This window comes from Mustelus asterias, chromosome 4, assembly GCF_964213995.1.
Source record: "Mustelus asterias chromosome 4, sMusAst1.hap1.1, whole genome shotgun sequence".
Taxonomy (NCBI): Eukaryota; Metazoa; Chordata; class Chondrichthyes; order Carcharhiniformes; family Triakidae; genus Mustelus; species Mustelus asterias.
This window is the reverse complement of record NC_135804.1, coordinates 42,738,613-42,760,598: the sequence shown is the minus strand read 5'-3', so window position 1 is coordinate 42,760,598 and position 21,986 is coordinate 42,738,613. Positions and strand designations below refer to the sequence as shown.

At 42.3% G+C, this 21,986-nt stretch overlaps 1 protein-coding gene across 1 annotated transcript in view; it reads left to right on the top strand.

Annotated features, from left to right (window-relative positions):
* Positions 1 to 21,986, top strand: part of rpgrip1l (RPGRIP1 like) — a 213,131-nt gene that overhangs the window by 58,424 nt on the left and 132,721 nt on the right. The window contains exons 6-8 of the mRNA XM_078210885.1: positions 420 to 563; positions 17,984 to 18,089; positions 21,501 to 21,647. Of these exons, the coding sequence (XP_078067011.1) occupies positions 420 to 563; positions 17,984 to 18,089; positions 21,501 to 21,647 (397 nt within the window). The remainder of the gene's footprint in view (positions 1 to 419; positions 564 to 17,983; positions 18,090 to 21,500; positions 21,648 to 21,986) is intronic.

Genomic DNA, 21,986 nt, shown 5'->3' with positions numbered 1-21,986 from the left:
GAAATTAAATATCTTCCAATTAACCACTTTAATTTGTTGATTGGTGAAATGGAGAGGGACAGGTGAAAAAGAGACAGGTGGAAAGTAAAGCGAGATTGTTGTTTTTATCCTAATTTGAACTCTTTAAAATGTTGCATTTTGAAAGAAAATCGGAGGTCTCCAATTATCCTGATTATCAGCTGTGTTGTTGATAATTAGGAGATACAAGCACTATGACTGACTGACATGTCATTTCATTGATTTCAATGACCTTTTATATCATTTTTCATCTTACTAATTTGTTAACTTCTGAATAACATACTTGACTAATTTAATTTTGTTTTGAAAATATTAGCAGACATCTGCAGCATAGTCATAATGTGTTTGATCAGACTCTGTTGTTTAACGCATTAATTAATGTTTTCTGATACAACTGTCAGTGAGAATTGCATCGAGTCCCAGAAGGTGCAGATGGAAGAAATGGAACAAACTGTTGAGATACTGAGGGAACAGATTAGGAAGAAGGATAAAGAATATGAGGAATCTCTTCTGCATCTCCGAGAGCACCAGGCAACAGGACAGAGGTAAAAAAAAAGACTGTGCTCTTTCTTCGGCTCTTAAGACTGTTGAACTTCTATTTTGTAATTATAGGTGTAAGACAGTGGCCCAGATTTTGTGGTCATCAGCGAAGTGATATTGCTCACCACTAACCTTTAAGCATGCTGCCAAAAATATCTAGTAATTTCTGTGGAGTGGAATTCCCCTTTTTCGATATTAGTTGAGCACTAAGCAAAGGTATCGAGCAATAGTCACATCATCAGTAGATAAGCAGACCATCATTGAAGTCATTCTCGGGGACACTGAACTAAGTGGTAAAATGCATTAATTATACTTCACTTTTTAATCAGAGAGAAAAACAAATGACAGGGACGTACCCAAGAAATTAAGGTAGAAATTGAAATACAAAGTTTAAAAAAAATGTAAAATTCCATTTATTTTTTTAAAATAATGGAGAATATTGACTTTCCATAAATATAGAGTGTTTTTTCAGGGCCAGAAAGGTTTCTCAGCAGCAATTACGAACTTGGTAAGCTGTTAAAAACCCAGGTACACTTGATTCAACAGTGAGACTAATAATGTAAAAGGACAAGTTCTCATCAACAATGCTCACTCTGGAGATATGTAAGATCACTGACAGCACCTTCTGAATTTGCACTTAACAGCGCATCTGACGGGCCAGGATTTACAGAATGGCAGAATTTCCCATATCGCCATCCGATGAATCAGTGGAGAACACATCCCCACTGATACTGGCTGCCCATCAGCCATTTGATAGTCAAACGAGCACTGATTTGCTGGAGGCGAGGTTTCTGCCCCTCAGTTGGGAACAAGTCCCGCCTCGGAGAGCTGCCAACTAGTTGTCTAGTCCCAGCAGCACAGTGAACAAGACTGTGACTACCACAAGTCCCCAGAGTCTAAGGTCCAGAATCCTTGACCAGATAGTCTTGGTGTCTTGTGACAGGAATGGGAGGTGAGGCCGGAGTGGTTGGAAAGAGTAGTTGGGGTGTTGCTGGAGAGGACAGCGTGGGGTGAACACCCTCAGGGAAACAGATCCTGTGGAGTGGTGCCAGATGCTGAAAGGAGGCAATTTATGGAGGTTTTCCATCCCCTCCCACTTTCGCCGAAGCACTGAGCAGGATCACTTTGTCGGCTTCCCCACGCCACCCACCCCCTGAACTCACAAATTTGATTGAATTTTTTGAGGAGGTTACTAAGTGTGTTGATGAAGGTAGGGCAGTTGATGTCATATACATGGATTTTAGTAAGGCGTTTGATAAGGTCCTCCATGGTCGGCTTATGATGAGAGTGAGGAGGTGTGGGATAGAGGGAAAGTTGGCCGATTGGATAGGTAACTGGCTGTCTGATCGAAGACAGAGGGTGGTGGTGGATGGAAAATTTTCGGATTGGAGGCAGGTTGCCAGCGGAGTGCCACAGGGATCAGTGCTTGGTCCTCTGCTCTTTGTGATTTTTATTAATGACTTAGAGGAGGGGGCTGAAGGGTGGATCAGTAAATTTGCTGATGACACCAAGATTGGTGGAGTAGTGGATGAGGTGGAGGGCTGTTGTAGGCTGCAAAGAGACATAGATAGGATGCAAAGCTGGGCTGAAAAATGGCAAATGGAGTTTAACCCTGATAAATGTGAGGTGATTCATTTTGGTAAGACTAATTTAAATGTGGATTACAGGGTCAAAGGTAGGGTTCTGAAGACAGTGGAGGAACAGAGAGATCTTGGGGTCCATATCCACAGATCTCTAAAGGTTGCCACTCAAGTGGATAGATCTGTGAAGAAGGCCTATAGTGTGTTTGCTTTTATTAACAGGGGGTTGGAGTTTAAGAGCCGTGGGGTTATGCTGCAACTGTACAGGACCTTGGTGAGACCACATTTGGAATATTGTGTGCAGTTCTGGTCACCTCACTATAAGAAGGATGTGGAAGCGCTGGAAAGAGTGCAGAGGAGATTTACCAGGATGCTGCCTGGTTTGGAGGGTAGGTCTTATGAGGAAAGGTTGAGGGAGCTAGGGCTGTTCTCTCTGGAGCGGAGGAGGCTGAGGGGAGACTTAATAGAGGTTTATAAAATAATGAAGGGGATAGATAGAGTGAACGTTCAAAGACTATTTCCTCGGGTGGATGGAGCTATTACAAGGGGGCATAACTATAGGGTTCGTGGTGGGAGATACAGGAAGGATATCAGAGGTAGGTTCTTTACGCAGAGAGTGGTTGGGGTGTGGAATGGACTGCCTGCAGTGATAGTGGAGTCAGACACTTTAGGAACATTTAAGCGGTTATTGGATAGGCACATGGAGCACACCAGGATGATAGGGAGTGGGATAGCTTGATCTTGGTTTCAGATAAAGCTCGGCACAACATTGTGGGCCGAAGGGCCTGTTCTGTTCTATGTTCTAACTCCTCCTGCCAGCCTCAAAATTGGGGATGGGCAGGAAACAGCCCTGAAGTGGTGATTAATTGGTCATGATCAGCCAATAGTTTATTTTCTATAAATAAAAAAAAGTTGTAGTATTAATGTCTGGTAAAGCTGCCAGAATTCAGTTTCACCAATAAGCACAATACAGCAGTCAATAAAACCCATAATGGTCAACAAATCTTTGTGAGAGTCACTATTTTTTCCAGTTTTCAAGAAAAACATTCTCAAGCAGTTAAATCCACTATTTGTGAAACAAACTCGACAATTGATTCCTGTTTGGCTCTCACTGTAAAATCAATAGTCATTTACAATATGCTTCCGTTATTGCTGCTCTTAGATTTTTTTTTAAATGTCACTGCTTGTTTACAATAAAATCCCAGCCTGAATAACGTTGTGGTCCATTAACATCTGTAGCTTCGGATCCAATGTTAATTAATCGTTATGGAGTGAATATTTTGCACTTTTCATGATAGGTGCAATAAATAAGAAGTTTAAATCATATTCCTTTTTATGATTATTCAGTGTTTATCAAAGCCAATGAACAGGATGTTAAATGAATCAAGTGGAATGGAGTCCACTTAAATTTAGCAAATGAAAGAAAACGTTTTGTGATACCACTTAGTAACCTTAATGATGTCATCCTGAGATTTAGTTCACACAATTGTGTTGGAATCCCATTTGTGACTAATTCAAAGTCCATTCTTTTTGTTGGATGAATTCACTAGTTCTCAGCCAACTGCTATTTGAGCAGTCCAGCTCAGATGGAGAGAATTCTTTCCATTTCAAAGAAGTAATTGAATGGCATCAGCAACACTGAGGCCATGTAGGAGTCTACAAACCGAATCATTTGCCTTGCTAGCTGAAGAAAGACTTGCATTTATATGGTGCCTTTCAGGATGTCCAAAAGCACTTTACAGCCAATTAAGTACTTTTGAAGTTTAGGCACTGTTGTAATCCAGAAAACACAGCAGCCAATTTCTATGCAATGTAATAATGGCCACATATTCTTTTTTTAGTGATGGTGGCACACTGGCACAGGGTTAGCACTGCTGCTTTACACCGTCAGGGACCCGGGTTCAATTCCGGCCTCAGGTCGCTGTCTGTGTGGAGTTTGCACATTCTCCCCATGTCTGCACGGGTTTCCTCCCACAGTCCAAAGATGTGTGGGTTAGGTAGATTGGCCATGCTAAATTGACCTTTGTGTCAGGGGATTAGCAAGGTAAATATGTGGGGTTACAGGGATAGGGCCTAGGTGGGATTGTGATCGGTGCAGACTCAATGGGCGGAATGGCCTGCTTCTGTACTATAGGGATTCTATGATTCTATGGTTGTGGGATGTATATTGATGTGGAGTTGGACTGGGGTAAACACAGTAAGACATCTCACAACACCAGGTTAAAGTCCAACAGCTTTATTTGGTAGCAAAAGCCACTAGCTTTCGGAGCGCTCGCTGCTCCTTCGTCAGGTGAGTGGGATTTCAGTTCACAAACAGGGCATATAAAGACACAAACTCAATTTACAAAATAATGGTTGGAATGCAAGTCTTTACAGGTAATCGAGTCTTAAAGGTACAGACAATGTGAGTTGAGAGAGGGTTAAGCACAGGTTAAAGAGATGTGTATTGTCTCCAACCAAGACAGTTAGTGAGATTTTGCAAGCCCAGGCAAGTCGTGAGAGTTAGAGATAGTGTGACATGAACCCAAGATCCCAGTTGAGGCCATCCTCATGTGTGCGGAACTTGGCTATCAGTCTCTGCTCAGTGACTCTGCGCTGTCGTGTGTCGTGAAGGCCGCTTTGGAGAACGCTTACCCGATGATCAGAGGCCAAATGCCTGTGACCGCTGAAGTGTTCTCCAACAGGAAGAGAACACTCTTGCCTGGTGATTGTCAAGCGGTGTTCATTCATCCGTTGTCGTAGCGTCTGCGTGGTCTCCCCAATGTACCATTCCTCGGGACATCCTTTCCTGCAGCGTATCAGGTAGACAACGTTGGCCGAGTTGCAAGTGAATGTACCGTGTACCTGGTGGATGGTGTTCTCACGTTAGATGATGGCATCCGTGTCGATGATTCGGCACGTCTTGCAGAAGTTGCTGTGGCAGGGTTGTGTGGTGTCGTGGTCACTGTTCCCCTGAAGGCTGGGTAGTTTGCTGCGGACAATGGTCTGTTTGAGGTTGTGCGATTGCTTGAAGGCAAGAAGTGGGGGTGTGGGGATAGCCTTGGCGAGATGTTCGTCTTCATCAATGACATGTTGAAGGCACCGGAGAAGATGTCGTAGCTTCTCCGCTCCGGGGAAGTACTGGACGACGAAGGGTACTCTGTCCGCCGTGTCCCGTGTTTGTCTTCTGAGGAGGTCGGTGCGGTTTTTTGCTGTGGTGCGTCGGAACTGTCGATTGATGAGTCAAGTGCCATATGCTGTTCTTATGAGGGCATCTTTCAGCGTCTGGAGATGTCTGTTGCGATCCTCTTCATCTGAGCAGATCCTGTGTTTACGGAGGGCTTGTCCGTAGGGGATGGCTTCTTTAACGTGTTACGGGTGGAAGCTGGAGAAGTGGAGCATCGTGAGGTTATCCGTGGGCTTGCGGTACAGTGAGGTGCTGAGGTGACCGTCCTTAATGGAGATGCGTGTGTCCACGAATGCAACCAATTCCGGAGAGTAGTCCATGGTGAATCTGATGGTGGGATGGAACTTGTTGATGTCATCATATAGTTGTTTCAGTGATTGTTCACCATGAGTCCAAAGGAAGAAAATGTCATCGATGTATCTAGTGTATAGCATCGGTTGAAGGTCCTGTGCGGTGAAGAGGTCTTGTTCGAACCTGTGCATGAAGATGTTGGCATATTGAGGTGCGAAGTTGGTCCCCATGGCTGTTCCGTATGTCTGGATGAAGAACTGGTTGTTGAAGGTGAAGACATTGTGGTCCAGGATGAAGCGGATGAGTTGTAGAATTGCATCTGGAGATTGGCAGTTATCGGCGTTGAGTACTGAGGCAGTTGCAGCAATGCCATCATCGTGGGGGATGCTGGTGTAGAGTGCCGAGACATCCATTGTGACGAGGAATGCTCCTGGTTCAACTGCTCCATGATTGCTGAGTTTCTGTAGGAAGTCCGTAGTGTCGCGACAAAAGCTGGAGGTTCTTTGTACAATGGGTTTCAGGATGCCCACGACGTCGCCAGAGAGGTTCTCACACAGGGCCCCATTGCCCGATACGATGGGACGGCATGTAGTGTTCCTCATTGTTCAGTTGTCGGTACACTTCTTTGCAGTAATCCGTTCTGTTCAGTATGACGATGGCCCCTCCTTTGTCTGCTGGTTTGATGACAATGTTGCGGTTGGTCTTGAGAGCACGGATGGCATTGCGTTGTGCTTGGGTGATGTTCGGGGCTGTCTTGTGAGTGCGGCTGATGAATCTGGCATTGACGCACCTCCTGACGGCTTGGGCATACGTGTCAAGTCGAGGGCAGTGGCTTTCCGGAGGAATCCAATTCAACTCTTTCCTCTTCGGTTGCTGCACCGCGGATCTCTGTCGGCTGTTCCGGTTCATTGGCTGTCTCATTGTGAATCAGGTACACGGTACATTCACTTGCAACTCAGCCAACGTTGTCTACCTGATACGCTGCAGGGAAGGATATCCCGAGGCATGGTACATTGGGGTGACCATGCAGACGCTACGACAACGGATGAATGAACACTGCTCAACAATCAGCAGGCAAGAGTGTTCTCTTCCTGTTGGGGAACACTTCAGCGGTCACGGGCATTCGGCCTCTGATCTTCGGGTAAGCGTTCTCCAAGGCGGCCTTCACAACACACGACAGCGCAGAGTCGCTGAGCAGAGACTGATAGCCAAGTTCCGCACACATGAGGACGGCCTCAACCGGGATCTTGGGTTCATGTCACACTATCTGTAACCCCCATGACTTGCCTGGGCTTGCAAAATCTCACTAACTGTCATGGCTGGAGACAATACACATCTCTTTAACCTGTGCTTAACCCTCTCTCAACTCACATTGTCTGTACCTTTAAGACTTGATTACCTGTAAAGACTTGCATTCCAACCATTATTTTGTAAATTGTGTTTGTGTCTTGAGATGCCCTGTTTGTGAACTGAAATCCCACTCACCTGACAAAGGAGCAGCGAGCACTCCGAAAGCTAGTGGCTTTTGCTACCAAATAAACCTGTTGGACTTTAACCTGGTGTTGTGAGACTTCTTAGGATGTGTATTGGCCAGGACATGGAGAGTAATCTGCTGCTGTCCTCTGGGGTCTCAGTTCCATGTCTCATTTGAATGTCAGAATGTGCAACAGCCTCAGCACTGCACTCAGTGACAATACAGATTTTGTGCTCAAGTCTCTGTTGTGGATGATTGCAGTGGGTCAAACATGGGGAGATAATCTATTAATTTCAAAGCCAGAACCAGTTTAATCACAGCAGTGGGAAGGTCAGAAGTTATCTAATGATCCAATATATTCATATAAAAATTAAGCACTTTTAAATCTTGGGATTAATGAATAAGAATGAAAAGGATTTTTCAATTCTCAATAATAATCATGAAACAACCAGATTATTGTAAACACCCATTCTGTTCATGTCCTCCAGGGGAGGAAATCTGCCGCCTTAAACCCGTCTGGCCAAAATATAACTCCAGATTTTGACTCTTAATTGCCTTCTGAAATGGCCCTGCAAGCTATTTACTTCAAGGGCAGTTAGGGAAAGGCAACAAGTGCAATTCCTGCCATCTTTCCATATTCCATCTGCCATGTATTTGCCCACTCATTTAGTCTGTCTAAAGCACCTTGAAGCCTCTTTGCATTCTCCTCACAACTCACATTCCCACCCAGTTTTGTGTTATATAATCAGCAGACTTGGAAATATTACATTTGGTCCCCACATCCAAATCATTGATATAGATTGTGTTTGGATGGTGCCCAAGCATTGATCTTTGTGGTATCCCACTATTCACAGCTGAGAAATGACCCATTTATTCATATTTTCTATTTTTGTTCATTAACCAATTCTCAGTCCATGCGAGTATATTACCCCCAATCCCATGTCCTCTAATTTTGCTGACTAACCTCTTGTATGGAAAAACTCCCAACAGATTTGTTAAACATGATTTCCATTTCATACATCCATTTTGACTCTGCCCAATCCTATCATTCTATTGTAGGTATCCTGTTATCACATCCTTTACTATAGATTCTAGCATATTTCCTACTACTGATGTTAGGCTAACATGTCTGTAATTCCCTGTTTTCTCATTTAGTCCTTTCTTAAATAAAACGATTACATTTGCTATCTTCCAATCTGCAGGAATCATTCCAGAATCTATAGAATTTTGAAAGGTGACCACCAACATTTCCACTGTTTCTACAACCACCTCTTTCATCACCCTGAGATCAATATCATCAGGTCCAAGGGATTTAACAATTTTGCGGTCCCATTGATTTCTCCAATACTGCCTTCTCAATACAAATTTCTTTCAGTTCTTCATTCTCACTCGTCCCTTGGTTCTCTGGTATTTCTTGGAAGTTTTTTGTATGGGCGGCACGATGGCACAGTGGTTAGCACTGCTGCCTCACAGCACCAGGGACCTGGGTTCGATTCCCGGCTTGGGTCACTGTCAGTGTGGAGTTTGCGCGTTCTCCCCGTGTCTGCGTGGGTTTCCTCTGGGTACTCCAATTTCCTCCCACAATCTGAAAGACGTGCTGGTTAGGTGCATTGATCCCGAACAAGCGCCGGAGTGTGGCGACTAGGGGAATTTCGCAATAACTTCATTGCAGTCTTAATGTAATCCTTACTTGTGACTAATAAATAAACTTTAAAATTTTAACTTTATCTTCCTCCATGAAGACAGACATAGAGCATTTATTTCATTTTTCTGCCATTTCCTTAATCTCCCTTTTGAATTTCTATTCTTTATTGTTGGTATTCTTTCACGGGACGTAGACATCATTGGGCAGTTGGGATGGGCAATAAAAATTCCATCTGCCATGTGTTTGCCCACTCATTTAGTCTGTCTAGAGCCCCTTGAAGCCTCTTTGTATCCTCTTCACAATTCACATTCCCACCTAGTTTTGTGTTGTGTCATCAGCAAACATGGAAATATTACATTTGGTCCCCACATTCAAATCATTGATATAGATTGTGATTGGCTGGGGCCCCAGCATTGATCTTTTGTGGTATCCCACTATTCACAGCCTGCTAACCTGAGAATGACCCATTTATTCATATTCTCTGTTTTCTGTCCATTAACCAATTCTCAGTCCATGCCAGTATATTACCCCCAATCCCATGTGCTCTAAAAGCCCTTGGGCAATTGGGATGGGCACTAAAAATATTGGTTCAGCCAGCGATGCCTATGTCCCATAAAAGAATAAAAAACTCTTCTCTCTCTGCCTGTAGTAGGCCCCCTTTTGTCTTTGTGAATCTTATCCTTTTTACAGCTTGTGTTTTATGCTTCTTACCAGTTTACTTTCAAGTTCCATTTTTTCTTTCTTTATCATTTTCTTGGTCCTCATTTGCTGAATTGTAAAATGCAACAAGGCTGGGTGCTGAATGTTCAAGGGTATTCAACATTTAGGAAGGATAGGCGAAAAGGGGGTGGGATAGTTTTGTCAATAAAGGCTGAGATCAGTAAATTAGTGAGAGAGGATCTTAAATTGGTAATCCCCAGCCTCTGTTGCTCTGCAGCCACATCTCTTTAATGATAATTAGATCATACCTGTTCACTCCCATTTGTGCTGTAAATCCCTTGTTGTGAATGATATGTGCATTCAGATAGAGTGCCTTTAATCCTGTCATTTTTATTGTTTTCACAACCTCTAGCCCTATCTGCTGATGTACTCTTAAGTTTGTATACTCTCTCTTCCTGCCACACTCAAATTGTCAATTCCCTAATTCCTACCTTTGCCTCTGTGCCTCAAAGGAATGCAAATTTGTTATAAACCACGGGCCCGATTTTACCATTGCCTTGCGCCCTTTGGGCGCGGAAACTTGGTAAAGTCGGGCGTGAGGCGAATAGCACGATCCAAGCCTGCATCAGCGCAGATCCCCACTTTACCAAGACCCGAAAATGACCGCGATCGGAATTTAAAAGCATTTGCATGCATTTAAATTGACTTAATGAGCTGGACGCCCAATCTTACCTGCATTTCCCCCTTTACCATCGCGTTCGCCCGTCCAGATGCGGCGCGAAACAGACATGCTCGGCAAAGGTCTGTTTTGGGCGCTCCAGCTTCTGAAGAGGTACGTTCAGAGCTTCCAATGGCTCTCTAACTCAGATTGGTGATGGGGGGGTGGGGGAGGTGGGCCAGATCATTCTTTGGTGGGAGGGGGGCAGGAGGAGGCGGGTCAGGTATCTCTGGTGGGGGGGGAGGTGGGAGCCAGATGGTTCTTTGGTGGGGGAAGGCCAGATGGTTCTTTGGTCGGGGGGAGGGGAGGAGGAAGGCCAGATCACTCTCTGGTGGGGGAGGAGGGAGGGCCAGATCATTCTCTGGTGTGGGGGGAAGGAGGGAGGGCCAGATCATTCTCTGGTGGGAGGGGGAGGGGGGAGGCCAGATCGTTCTCTGTTGCGAGGAGAGAGGAAGGGCCAGATCATTTTCTGGTAGGGGGGAAGGAGGGAGGCCCGATCATTCTTTGGTGAGGGGGGAGGGAGGCCCAATCATTCTCAGGTAGGGGTGGGGGGGGTGGCAAATGGTTCTCTGGCGGGGGGTGGGGGAGGGGAGCAGGGAGTGCCATATTGCTCTTTGGTGGGGGAGTGGGAGGAGGAGGGAGGCAGGCCAGATGGATCTCTGGTGGTGGGGGCAGGGGGGTCCGCTGCCACTCTGCAGGCATCGGTGGGGGGCAGGGGGTCACGATCAGTCTGGGTAGCGGGGGGTGGTGGGTGTATAAGGGAGACAGTTATGTTGTGGGGCTGGGGCGATGTCTGTGGGGGTCATCGCTACCGGGCCGCTTTGTGCTTTATCTGCTTTTTGCAGCCCGGGAGCGATGTGACAGGGGAACGTTTTTCAATTTTTTTTTCACTGCACATGCACAGTTGAAGGCTCTGATCAGAGCTGCAGCATTTTGGGCATGATAAGCCCCACCCACAGTGCAATAAAGACTCGCAATTTCTTTTTTTTTCAGGCTAAGTGTGTATGGGGGCACCTGGGAACAGGTTTCCAAGTCGGATCTGAATTACGCCCAGATTCAGCACTTATATTCAAAATGGTAAAATCGGCCCCCATGCATTAGTTCTTTGAATGCTAGCCATTGCCTGTCTACCATCATATGTTTTAAAGTAGTTCCCCAACCTACCACAGCCAATTTGCTCCCCATTACGTTTGTTTTTTTTTGTTTAGTTTTAAGATCCCAATTTCAGATGGAACTATGTCACTTTCAAGCTTAATGTAAAATTCTATCATTTTATAGTCACGCATTGCTACAGGCCCCTGTATAACAAGATTATTAATTGGCCCTTTCTCATTGCACAGTACCAGATCTAAAATAGCCTGTTCTTCACTTGGTTCCTCAACATGCCATTCTAGAAAACCATCTTGTATACATTCCAGGAATTTGGCCTCCACAGCATTAGTGCTACTGAAAGGGATAGACAGGGTTAATGCAGCCAAGAAGTTTCCCCTGGTTTGGGAGTGTAGAACCAAAGGACACCATTTCAACGCAAGAGGAAAGCCCTGAGGACCGAGATGAGGAGAAATATTTTTGCTCAGAGTGTTGTGAATCTTTGGAATTCTCTACCCTAGTGTATTGTGGAAGCTCAGTCATTGAGTATGTTTAAAATAGAGACGGACAGATTTCTAAATGCCAATAACAGAGAGGGATATGGAGATAGTGTGGGAAAAAGACATTGGAATGGATGAGCAGCCATGATCATATTGAATGGGCTCGGTTGACTATATGATCTATTCCTGCTCCTAAGTTCTTGTGCTGTTTGGAGTTCCCCATGATTACTGTATTACCCTTGTTATATACACTTCTCTAATTTCCTGCGTTATACCATGCCCTACATCACCACTACTGTTTGATTGCCAATAAACAACTCCTCCAAATGTTTGCTATCCTTTGTTGTTTCTTAGCTTCACTGAAACTGATTCTACATCTTGACCTACCCATCTAAGATCCTCTCTCATTAACTTACTGATCTCATCCTTTATTGACAACACTGTCCCACCTCCTTTTCCTTTTTTCCTATCTTTCCTAAATGTTGGCATACCACTGAACATTCAGTTCCCAGCCTTCGTTGCCCTGTAGCCACATCCCCCAGAATGGTAATTAGATCATACCTGTTCACTTCCATTTGTGCCGTCAATTCACCTACTTTGTTGTGAATGTTATGTGCATTCAAATAGAGTGCCTTTAATAATGTGTTCTTTATTGTTTTCACAATTCTAGCCTTATCTGCTGGTGCACTCTTAAGTTTGTATACTCTGTCTCTTCCTGCCACACTCAGATTGTCAATTCCCTGATTGCTACCTTTCTCTTTTGTCTCGTCCTTTCTCTTTAATTTATCACATCTTCTCTCACCTGATCTTCACCCCTACTATTTAGGTTAAACCCCTTTCCATACAACTCACGAGAACACAGGTTCCAGCACGGGTCAGGTGAAGACTGTTCCAACGGTATATTCCTATTTTGCTCATGGCTTAAATAATGACACAGAGGTTATTGCCTTTGAGGTTCTGTTTTATAATAAGTGAAACATCCCCACTGACATGTGGGAATTGTTTGCCCTTTACTGGAGACGAAGCATTTGCGAGGACAACAACCACTTCGAGCATCAGCGAGTGGAGCATTTGGAGGCCAAGCATAAACAGTGGAAAGTGTATGCAGAATCTAGAATGTCCTACCCACACAACTCATCAGGTACCACCTGCCCCGCCTGTGGCAGAGTCTGTGACTCCAGGATTGGACTATTTAGTCATCACAGAACTCACTCTACCCCCCCTTCCCCGCCCCCCGCCCACTCGCCCCAATGGTTCTGATAACCTTTAAATTAATAGCTAGGGGAAATATCCTTTGAAATACTAATAAATCTAATGTAAATTTGCTTTGTGTACTGACTTGACCACATTGGTTTGGCTTTCTTTTTTAAGAACTGGTAGTTATCCAAAATTTTATGTTGCTATGAAATAAAGTCAAAGTATTTGCCTTTATTAAAATAAAGTTTTTTATTGTTGTTGTGGTCCAACTTTGAACATAGATCTATGATTTGTGCATGTGCTCCATGTAATGCTGCATTATTTAAATACAATATTTTATAACTAAAGTAAGTAGCTTGGCTGTCTGCCTGCCTTACCATATGTTCCTTATCTATTAATGTCCAATTATATAAGTTATGCTTTACTACTTATAGATTTTCTGCACAATCAAACCTTTTTGCTGTCCCTTCTAAACAGATTCATTTCACATGTTTCCTGAAGTATGACAGCGGTAGGTTACAATACTGCTTATTGCCTTTGATTTTAAAGCAAATCCAGCAGTATTGCAAATTATTTGCTAATTCAATTAATCAAATTTTCTAATATTGATTATAAACTAACACTATTTATTACCTTATAGTATACAATGCCAGATGACACACATCAAAAAGATTTTAAGTTGTAACAGTGAAAGTGGTTTTCTTTTGGTATACTCATTTGGCAGAAGAATTAATTTTTGCCTAAACAAAAATGTTTGCTTACTGGGTATTTTAGTGTGTCAATTTCAGAAAGTTATGTGATAGAAAAGTGTCACTGAAACTGAAAGGAAAAATCTACAAGACAGTTGAAACCAAACTTGTTCTATATAGTGCAGAAACTTGGGCAACATCAAGAAGAGGGAAACAATGATTGGATACTAATTAGATGCAGATGCTGAGATGGATTTGTTGACTGATGAGAAAGGACAGCAACAAGAACCAGTTACATCAGGGGGTCAGTGAAGATTGTGAGAGCATTAAAAAAAGTAGCCAAGAAGAAGTTGAAATGGGTATGGTCATTTGTTGGTGGATAATGGAGATGGGACTTCCAAGAAGAAGGAGACAAAAGGCCTAAAGCTAGATGGAAAGGAACAGTGACATGTGACTAAGATGCAGTAGGATTAGAAGAGGAATGGGTGACTGGCAGTAGGAAATGGAGAAAGGTGATCAACCAGCATTGGGGCTGTAAAATGTGAGAAGTCACAAGAGGCAGGTGATTTCAGAACGTTATTGATAAAGAGACATTTGGCTTGTTTTAACATTAGAAGCTTAAAAGATAACCAAGACTACCTTCGAGGTTATTTTTTACGTTAAAAATTTGCTTTGCATTGGTTCAGCAACTGCATCCCTCAAAAAGCTGAAGTAGTGTGAACCTGGCTCCTGTGACTGATGTGTTTGATTGAAAAGGCCAAATGGACTCTAATATAGCCCATATTGCATCAATGGGATTTTAAAACTGTTGCAAAGGGCAAGATAGCTGTTGTCCTTTCATTTTATTTCTTTGACAATATAGAACCAATCTGAAATCGACATAAAGGCTGTTTCTTTTTAACTCCAAAATTGTATAATGCATCATAAATTTAATTGCAAATAATGGGACAGAATGTTGCTAGTGAGGGGTTAGACAAGTACATCACTCTCCAGCGTTCTACGGCATGGCACATGATAACTCATAGTTACTGTTCAAATTGCTCATTCCAGAGAGAGAAGGAATTATGCAACAATGTGTTCGACCAAATAACCACAGTAATTAAGTTGAGATTAGCACACCACTTTTATTTGTTTATTACATGTAAACATTATAGAAATTTGAAAAGGAATACTGTTTTGTTGTGCTGCCATATACAGCTCTCAGTGAAAAACATTCTGCAGCCATATGTTCCACACATTTTTCATTTCCTTTTCTTATAGAAAGTTTTAGAAGATGTGTATGTCTTTGCTTTATGGTTCTTGTGCAAGAAACTTAACCAGAAATTCCTTTTTACTGCTGGCACATATTTATTGATCAAAAATCAGATCAATACAATAATTTACAGAGCATAAAAAAGTACATAAAAGCTTGCATATGGACACAAACCTTTTTTCAAATTTTATTAAAGGCCTGTAAGTTATTTTAACTTGTGAAAGCAGGCAAATGGATAATAACAAGTTATGAATTCTTAAATGATAATCTCAAGTCAACATTGGAGCTTAATGTACAGAACAAAATAGATGAAGTTAATCTATTACTATAAAGCAAGGATATCAATTTGAATGGCAATGCCCAAGACAGAGAAAATGGTGAGACAAGGCCCTTGCACCTCGAGACACCTAAGTCCAGGAATATAAATGCCTGAATCCAACATGATATGAAAAGGTTTGATTGTCTGGCCCTCCCAGACAGACAAACATAGCAATGCTGCAAAGTTAAAAGGCAGTAAAGATTTTAGAAATTTGCTAAACTAAACCTCAAAGAATACAATGTTCATTATACCTCTTGCAACTAGATATTTGTAAATTATCCATCTGTGAGATTTCTTTACATTTTATTCAAATGTATTGAAACAAAATGTTGTAGGTTCTCATTTTATGAAATGTAATTTTTTGTGTGGAGCTTTTTGCAAATTAGTTGTGTAGAATAAAAGGTTCCATCAAAATATCACCCCCAACTCCACAAGTGGTAACATTCTTCCATGTTATGCTGCCAGCACTATATGGAGAAACAATTACATTGTCTTTGACATGATTGTCAAGATTGCTTCCGATGGGCACTTGTGCATCCAGCTCACATCCTTGTACAATGGGCGTTATCCTTATTTTTAGATTGCTTGCTTTTTTAATATCTTGTTCCACAAAAACCTATAAGGCACTGTTAGATTTCAGATCATAAACAAGACCACGCCTTGCATCTTCAGGTGGCTTGCAGATGTCTCTTCCTTTTTCTTTAATGTCTTTTTCTATCATAATTTTGTAATCTTATTTGTCAAAAAAACATAAAATATGTAATGAATTTGGCAAGGCAAAAGATTGATTGACTTTTTCTTACATGTGTTTGAGATTTCCTCATCATGTATATATTTATGTCCTTTAGAAACATGTAACAAGATAGATTATTTGCTGTTTGAATTTGTCAAAGATCATTATTTTTTCACACAGAACTGTATGGCATAACCATCTGATCAGAATGTTCAACATATTTATTTTTTTGATTCACTGCTGAGAAATATTCAAAATAGATTGAGGAAGCACTGCTCAAAATTCCAGTAATTACCTGGCTGAACCAGTTGGTATATTGAACAGATACTAAATAGAATTTGGTACAGAACATCTTGTATGCCATGGTCTTATAATGCACAACAAATCTGCCTTGAGGCAAATACAAGCAATCTGCCCTTAAGCACTGTCTAACATCCGATCTTCATATCAATGCTATGTAAACAAAAACACCTCACAAAATATTTAATTTTTTGGAGAAAACTGGTGGGATTTTACGGCCTTGCTCATTCTGAAACCGTAAAATCCCACTCGAGGTCAACGGACCTTTTCATTGTCTGCCCCTCAACGATTCCCGTGGCAGGCGAGGCAGTAAAATTCCGGCCAACATCTCTGCTTTATTAGTTTACATTTTGGGGAATAATATTTCCCTCCCCAGGTCAGAATATCAGCTTTGGACATGTTACACCTTTTGTGATTATGTCATTTAGTGTCAAGGTGAAAAACACTGAGAAGAGGGACATCATAAGCCAGTTATAGAGCAAAGGTTTCCTTTCCCTCTTGGCATTGCTAACAGAAGTCAACTCCAATCACAGAATATCATTCCCCACTACATCAGTAGGACATTTCCATTGCTGCCAGTAGTTATTATTATGGAGTCTCAGACTGAGACATCTAATTTGTATCCATTTACAATCAGAATTCATCCTTTGCCTAATCAACAACTAGGACTGGTCTGGAACTGGCCAAATACATTTCACCCAGCATTTTCGCAGCTGTGAAAGAAAGAAAGCTTCTGGCTTATCAGCCTGGATTAACTTTTAAGCCAAGTCCTGGAGATGAAATGATAATTTGCTGAACTCTCTACTCTTTCCTTATTTCTCCTGCCTCTGCTTTTTATCATTTTAAGTACTTTTAAAATAATCAAATCGTTGCTCCTAAAATGGCAATTTAAAGGGACAGTAGGTGTGCTGGCAGTAACATTTCCAGTTATCTTTCAGAGTTGCTGAAATACCTAGTACTCCAGTAAATTTCTCAAAATGCTTCCATTTTCCATTAACCATTAGGGTCAATTTCATGAGACAATTGAGCTTGCTAAAGTGGTACATACCAGCATAACCGTGTTACAGACAGTGTTTATTTTAAAAATCCCTTGCACTATTAACATTTTACATGACAAGCCAATATGGTATGAACATTAGGAAAGTCCACTAAAGCGCTATTCTATCCTCAGTTATTTGATTTGATTTATTACTGTCACATGTATTCGTATGCAGTGAAAAGTATTGTTTTCTTTGCATTATACAGACAAAGCATACCATGCATGGGGAAGGAAAGAGAGAGTGCAGAATGTAGTGTTACAGACATAGCTAGGGTGTAGAGAAAGATCAACTTAATGCGAGGTAGGTCTATTCAAAAGTCTGATGGCAACAGGGAAAAGCTGTTTTTGAGTTGGTTGGTATGTGTCCTCAGACCTTTGTACCGTTTTCCCGGTGGAAGAAGGTAGAAGAGAGTATGTCCAAGGTGCGTGGGGTCCTTAATTATGCTGGCTGCTTTTCCGAGGCAGCGGGAAGTATAGAGAGTGTCAAGTATAGAGGCTGCAGTTAAAAATGACCAAACCTCTGACTGACATGCCAATCTTCAGAGGTTTAGAAAATGTATATTTCTATTCAAATATCTTCCCTCTCTGTTTATCAGATTTTAAAAATTTAACAATTGTATTTTCTACAGATAAATAGAGGTTAAGTTTGACTCCTTAGAGGCTAGAAGGAAAAATTGTGTGATTAAAAAGGGATTATGCCAGAAAGAAAAATCTATCCTTCTCCATTCTGCATTGTCCATGATATGATGCATAATACTTTTTTCTCCTTATAGAACAGCAATCAGAGACAATGTGGAGATGATAAAGCTACAAAAGCAACTTGTGGAAAAAGGAGCTGCACTTACTGTCTTGGAGGGAAAGTTTTTGCAAATTCAAGAGGTAAGAGTTAAACCATCATAGGCAACATGGCTGCATCTAAAACAAAATGGCCAGAATTCTCCGGCCATTCACGCCCCACTACTGCTGTCAGCGAGTATGGAGAATTTGGCGCTTAGCCAAATCCTAGCTGTCGGTGAGGTTGAAGAATGAGGCCCAATCTGTTTCTTATGTAATGTTATTGTAATAATCTCGTTGAGGCCAGTCTTTCATCAACATCACCCTGTATTTAAAAAGTGCATAAAGTACCGCTTCTGCAGCTACAGTGTACAGATCAAGCCTCGGAGTCCTTAGACTGCTGTCCTGAATGATGCCAGCTGATTTTAAACTCGCCACTGCTCCTTCCCAATTGGGCGAGCCTTCCCTTGCTTAATCGTGGAGCTCATGCTCTATGAGTCCCACAGAGAGATCAATTGATGATCCTCTGTGGCCATCTTAACATCCCTTCCCCCTCAAGTCCATTTCTTCCCTAGCACCCCATCACGGGTGGGCCTTTTCCACCACTTGGCGATCGGCCTGGGGTCAATTGGAGGCAGGACCAAATCTGGGAATTTGAAGTGGATCGGAGACCTTCACTTCCAAAGGGAGCACCATAAAGGCACTAACGCTGGTTTTTCATGAGGTCTTGTTTCAATTGGGGTGCCAGTCTCTTCCGCTTCCATTTTGGAATCCGTGTCCTCATCACCCAGAGGACAGGCGTAGGGTCGGCTTCCAGTGATGGCTTGATGCTGGTAGTGATTGTCCCCTTGGCTGGTAGTGAGGCCTGCAATGGCATGGGCTCCCTACTCCTGAGATGGTTCCAGGTACTTCTAACAATTTTGCCCTGCACTTGGACCTTATAAGACATGGGCCCTGTTTTTTCTGTTATGATCCCAGGGGCCCAACTGAGACCATCCCCAAATTTCCTCACTTGGACTGGGTCACTGGTTTTGAATGTTATTTCTGTCCTTGCAGAATCATAGTTTTTCTTCTGACTCTCTTGTTGAGACTCCACCCTCCCAGCCAGTTTTGGGAACAGTAGGCTTAATTTTTTCTAAAGCCTCTGTCTTATTAACAATTCCACTGGAACGATTCCTGTCCTTATGTGAGAGGTAGTACTAGAGTTGAATAAAAATCGTGCCAGTTTGTTCACTGTGGATGCTGCAGGTTGCTCCTTCATGTCGAGCTTAAAAGTCTGCACTGCCCATTGAGTCAACTGATTAGATGACGGATGATAGGGTGCTGTCCTAATGTGTTTGATTCCATTGAAAAGCATAAAGGTCTGAAACTCAGTGCTAGAAAAGGCAGTGCAATTGTCAAAAACCAGGACTTAAAGGTACCCCGTTCATGCAAAACCTTTGTCGTAGTTTCTCACTGGTAGCATGGGACGTGGTGGAGTTCATGCAATGTATCTCCAACCATTTGGATTGCGCATCAACCATAATTAAGAATGTGCAATCTATTAAAGGCCCAGCGAAGTCCACATGCATTTGCACCCAGTGCTAACAGGCCACTCCCATTGATGTATGGAAGCTAAGGGGGTATTTTTGGTTCTCCTGGCATGACTCGCTATGTCTGACCTAGTCAGTAATGTTTGCATCAAGGCCAAGCCACCATGTGGAGCTCTTGGCTAGTATTTTCATTTTTGAAATCCCAGGGTGGCCATGGTGTAATTCCGTAAGTATTGGACATTGCCCTGAGCAAGGGACAAATACGGGGACCCCCAGAGGATGATACTATTCTAAACACTGACCTTATCTTTCTTTGTCAGAGTTTCATTTCATCTGAGGGCTGTCCTCTGAATCCCCCATATAATATCATATGTTTTAATTTAGATAGTACTGGCTCCTTATGCATCCTGGCCTTGATCTGCCTTGCAGACACCGACAGGGTGTCCTAAAGAATTGAGGGTCATCACAACCTCTTTCACAGCTGATAGCAAAAACGGGCTGATGAGCAATGGCAGACGACTCAGTGCATCAGCATTAGCTATCTGGGTCCCAAGGCAGTTCTCTACGAGGTATTCATAAGCCACCAGTAACAAAGTCCAATGCTGTATCCAGGCGGAGGCAATGAGGGGTATTGCTTTGTCTTCTTCAAAAGTCCCAGCAATGGTTATGATCACTTACTCTGATGGAGCATCTACCGTAGACATATTGATGGAAATTTTTTATGTCGAAGACAACTGCCAACTCCTCTTTCTCGATTTGGGAATACTTCCGATCAGCATCCGAGAGGGTCCTTGATACATATGCAATAGGCATCTTTCCAGCGATGTGCCAGTACCATTCCAACCCCGTAAGGGGAGACATTGCTTGTCAGGATGAGATCCTTTTCAGACCAATAGAAGCCAAAAGCTGCTGTTTCAGTTACGGTGCCCTCCAAGACCAACTTTGATATTTCCATAGGGGTATGCAAGAGGGCCAGTAAAGAAGCCAAATTCAGATTAAATTTCCTGTAAAGATTCACTAACCCCAGGAAGAATTTTAATTCCATGGGAATCCTTGGAGTTGGCGCCTTCCTAATGGCCCCTACCTTGTCCTCCACTGGATGGAGGCCCTTCCTATCCACCTGATAGCCCAAATAGGTTATGGCACTTGTTTGGAAGACACATTTTTCCCTTTTCAGGTGTACCCCTACCTCTGAGAATCGCCGTAAGACCTCTTCCAGGTTTGCTAAGTATTCACATTCCAAAGTTCTTGTGACAAAGACATCATCCAGGTACACAGCTACCTGAGATAACCCTACAGTATGTTCTCCACGACCTGTTGAAATGACATATGCGGATGAGACCATGAAGGCAGGCAAGTGTTTTCATATAGGCCTTTGTGTTTATTAATTCTCACACACATCCAGGAAGGCTCATCTAATTCAAGTTGGAGATGCGCATAGCTCATGTCCAACTTAGAATATTCTTGGTCACCTGTACCTGACGTACAGGTCTTTAATCCATGGCATGGTATAGCTGTCAAGTTTAGAAACCTGATGGACAGTAACTTATAGTCTCCACAAAGTCAGACCAACCTATCTGGCTTAACTGTCCTTGGGTCCTAAACGACTTCTTCAGAGCTATTTTTTAATTGATTTATTGAGTTTTTCATGACAGTTTTTGTATTTTGTGTAAGGAAAATTGGGGTCCAAGTTCTTCCTCAGCTGCTGAAACTTTTATAGCATCAGTCCTATGCTTGAATTGAATGCGTTGTCTTTTATTTGAGAAGCCTGTGCAAAATAAAGTGCAACATTCGGAGAAAGAAAATATTGTTTTTGTTTTGTGGCACAGATGGAGAATGTTAAATAACAGATTTATATTAATATTAAATATTTAATAATATAGACTATCAGACATCATTAATTGTGAAGTAAACTGTGCATGTCTACAACCTAAGTTTGTAGTGCGCAATCACTATACCATATTGAAGATGTATTGTCTTACAGAACCAGAAAACCATGAAAGCCAGTCATGATGCTTTAATGAGTAAAGTTGATGAACTGAATGCACAGCTGAAAGAAGAACGTTCTAAGTGCCTTTTTCTTGAAAATCAGCTCCACTCAACCTCTCTTTCTCAAAAGACAGCTGTGGAGGTAGTTTTTTTTTGATATTACGTTGAAAGTAAGTAATACTCCACTGGTCAGAAGTGAACATTATGTGAAATAATGGATATTGAAGAGTACATTACTGGAGTCTCATTCACTCTTTGAATTCAAGCAACATACTAAACCACAGGAACGTAAGTAGAGAGGTGCAGAACCATTATCCAAATATAGATATGGAGCACAGCTTATAATTCCCCCTTTTATTATCTGATATTTGATGGAGTTGGAAGCTGGTACATCACAGTTGAGTCAGTCACTTTGAAATGCTTTCTTGAAGGGACATTGATTTAATCAGTTTTTTTTTCAATCCAGAATCTTTGAATGATC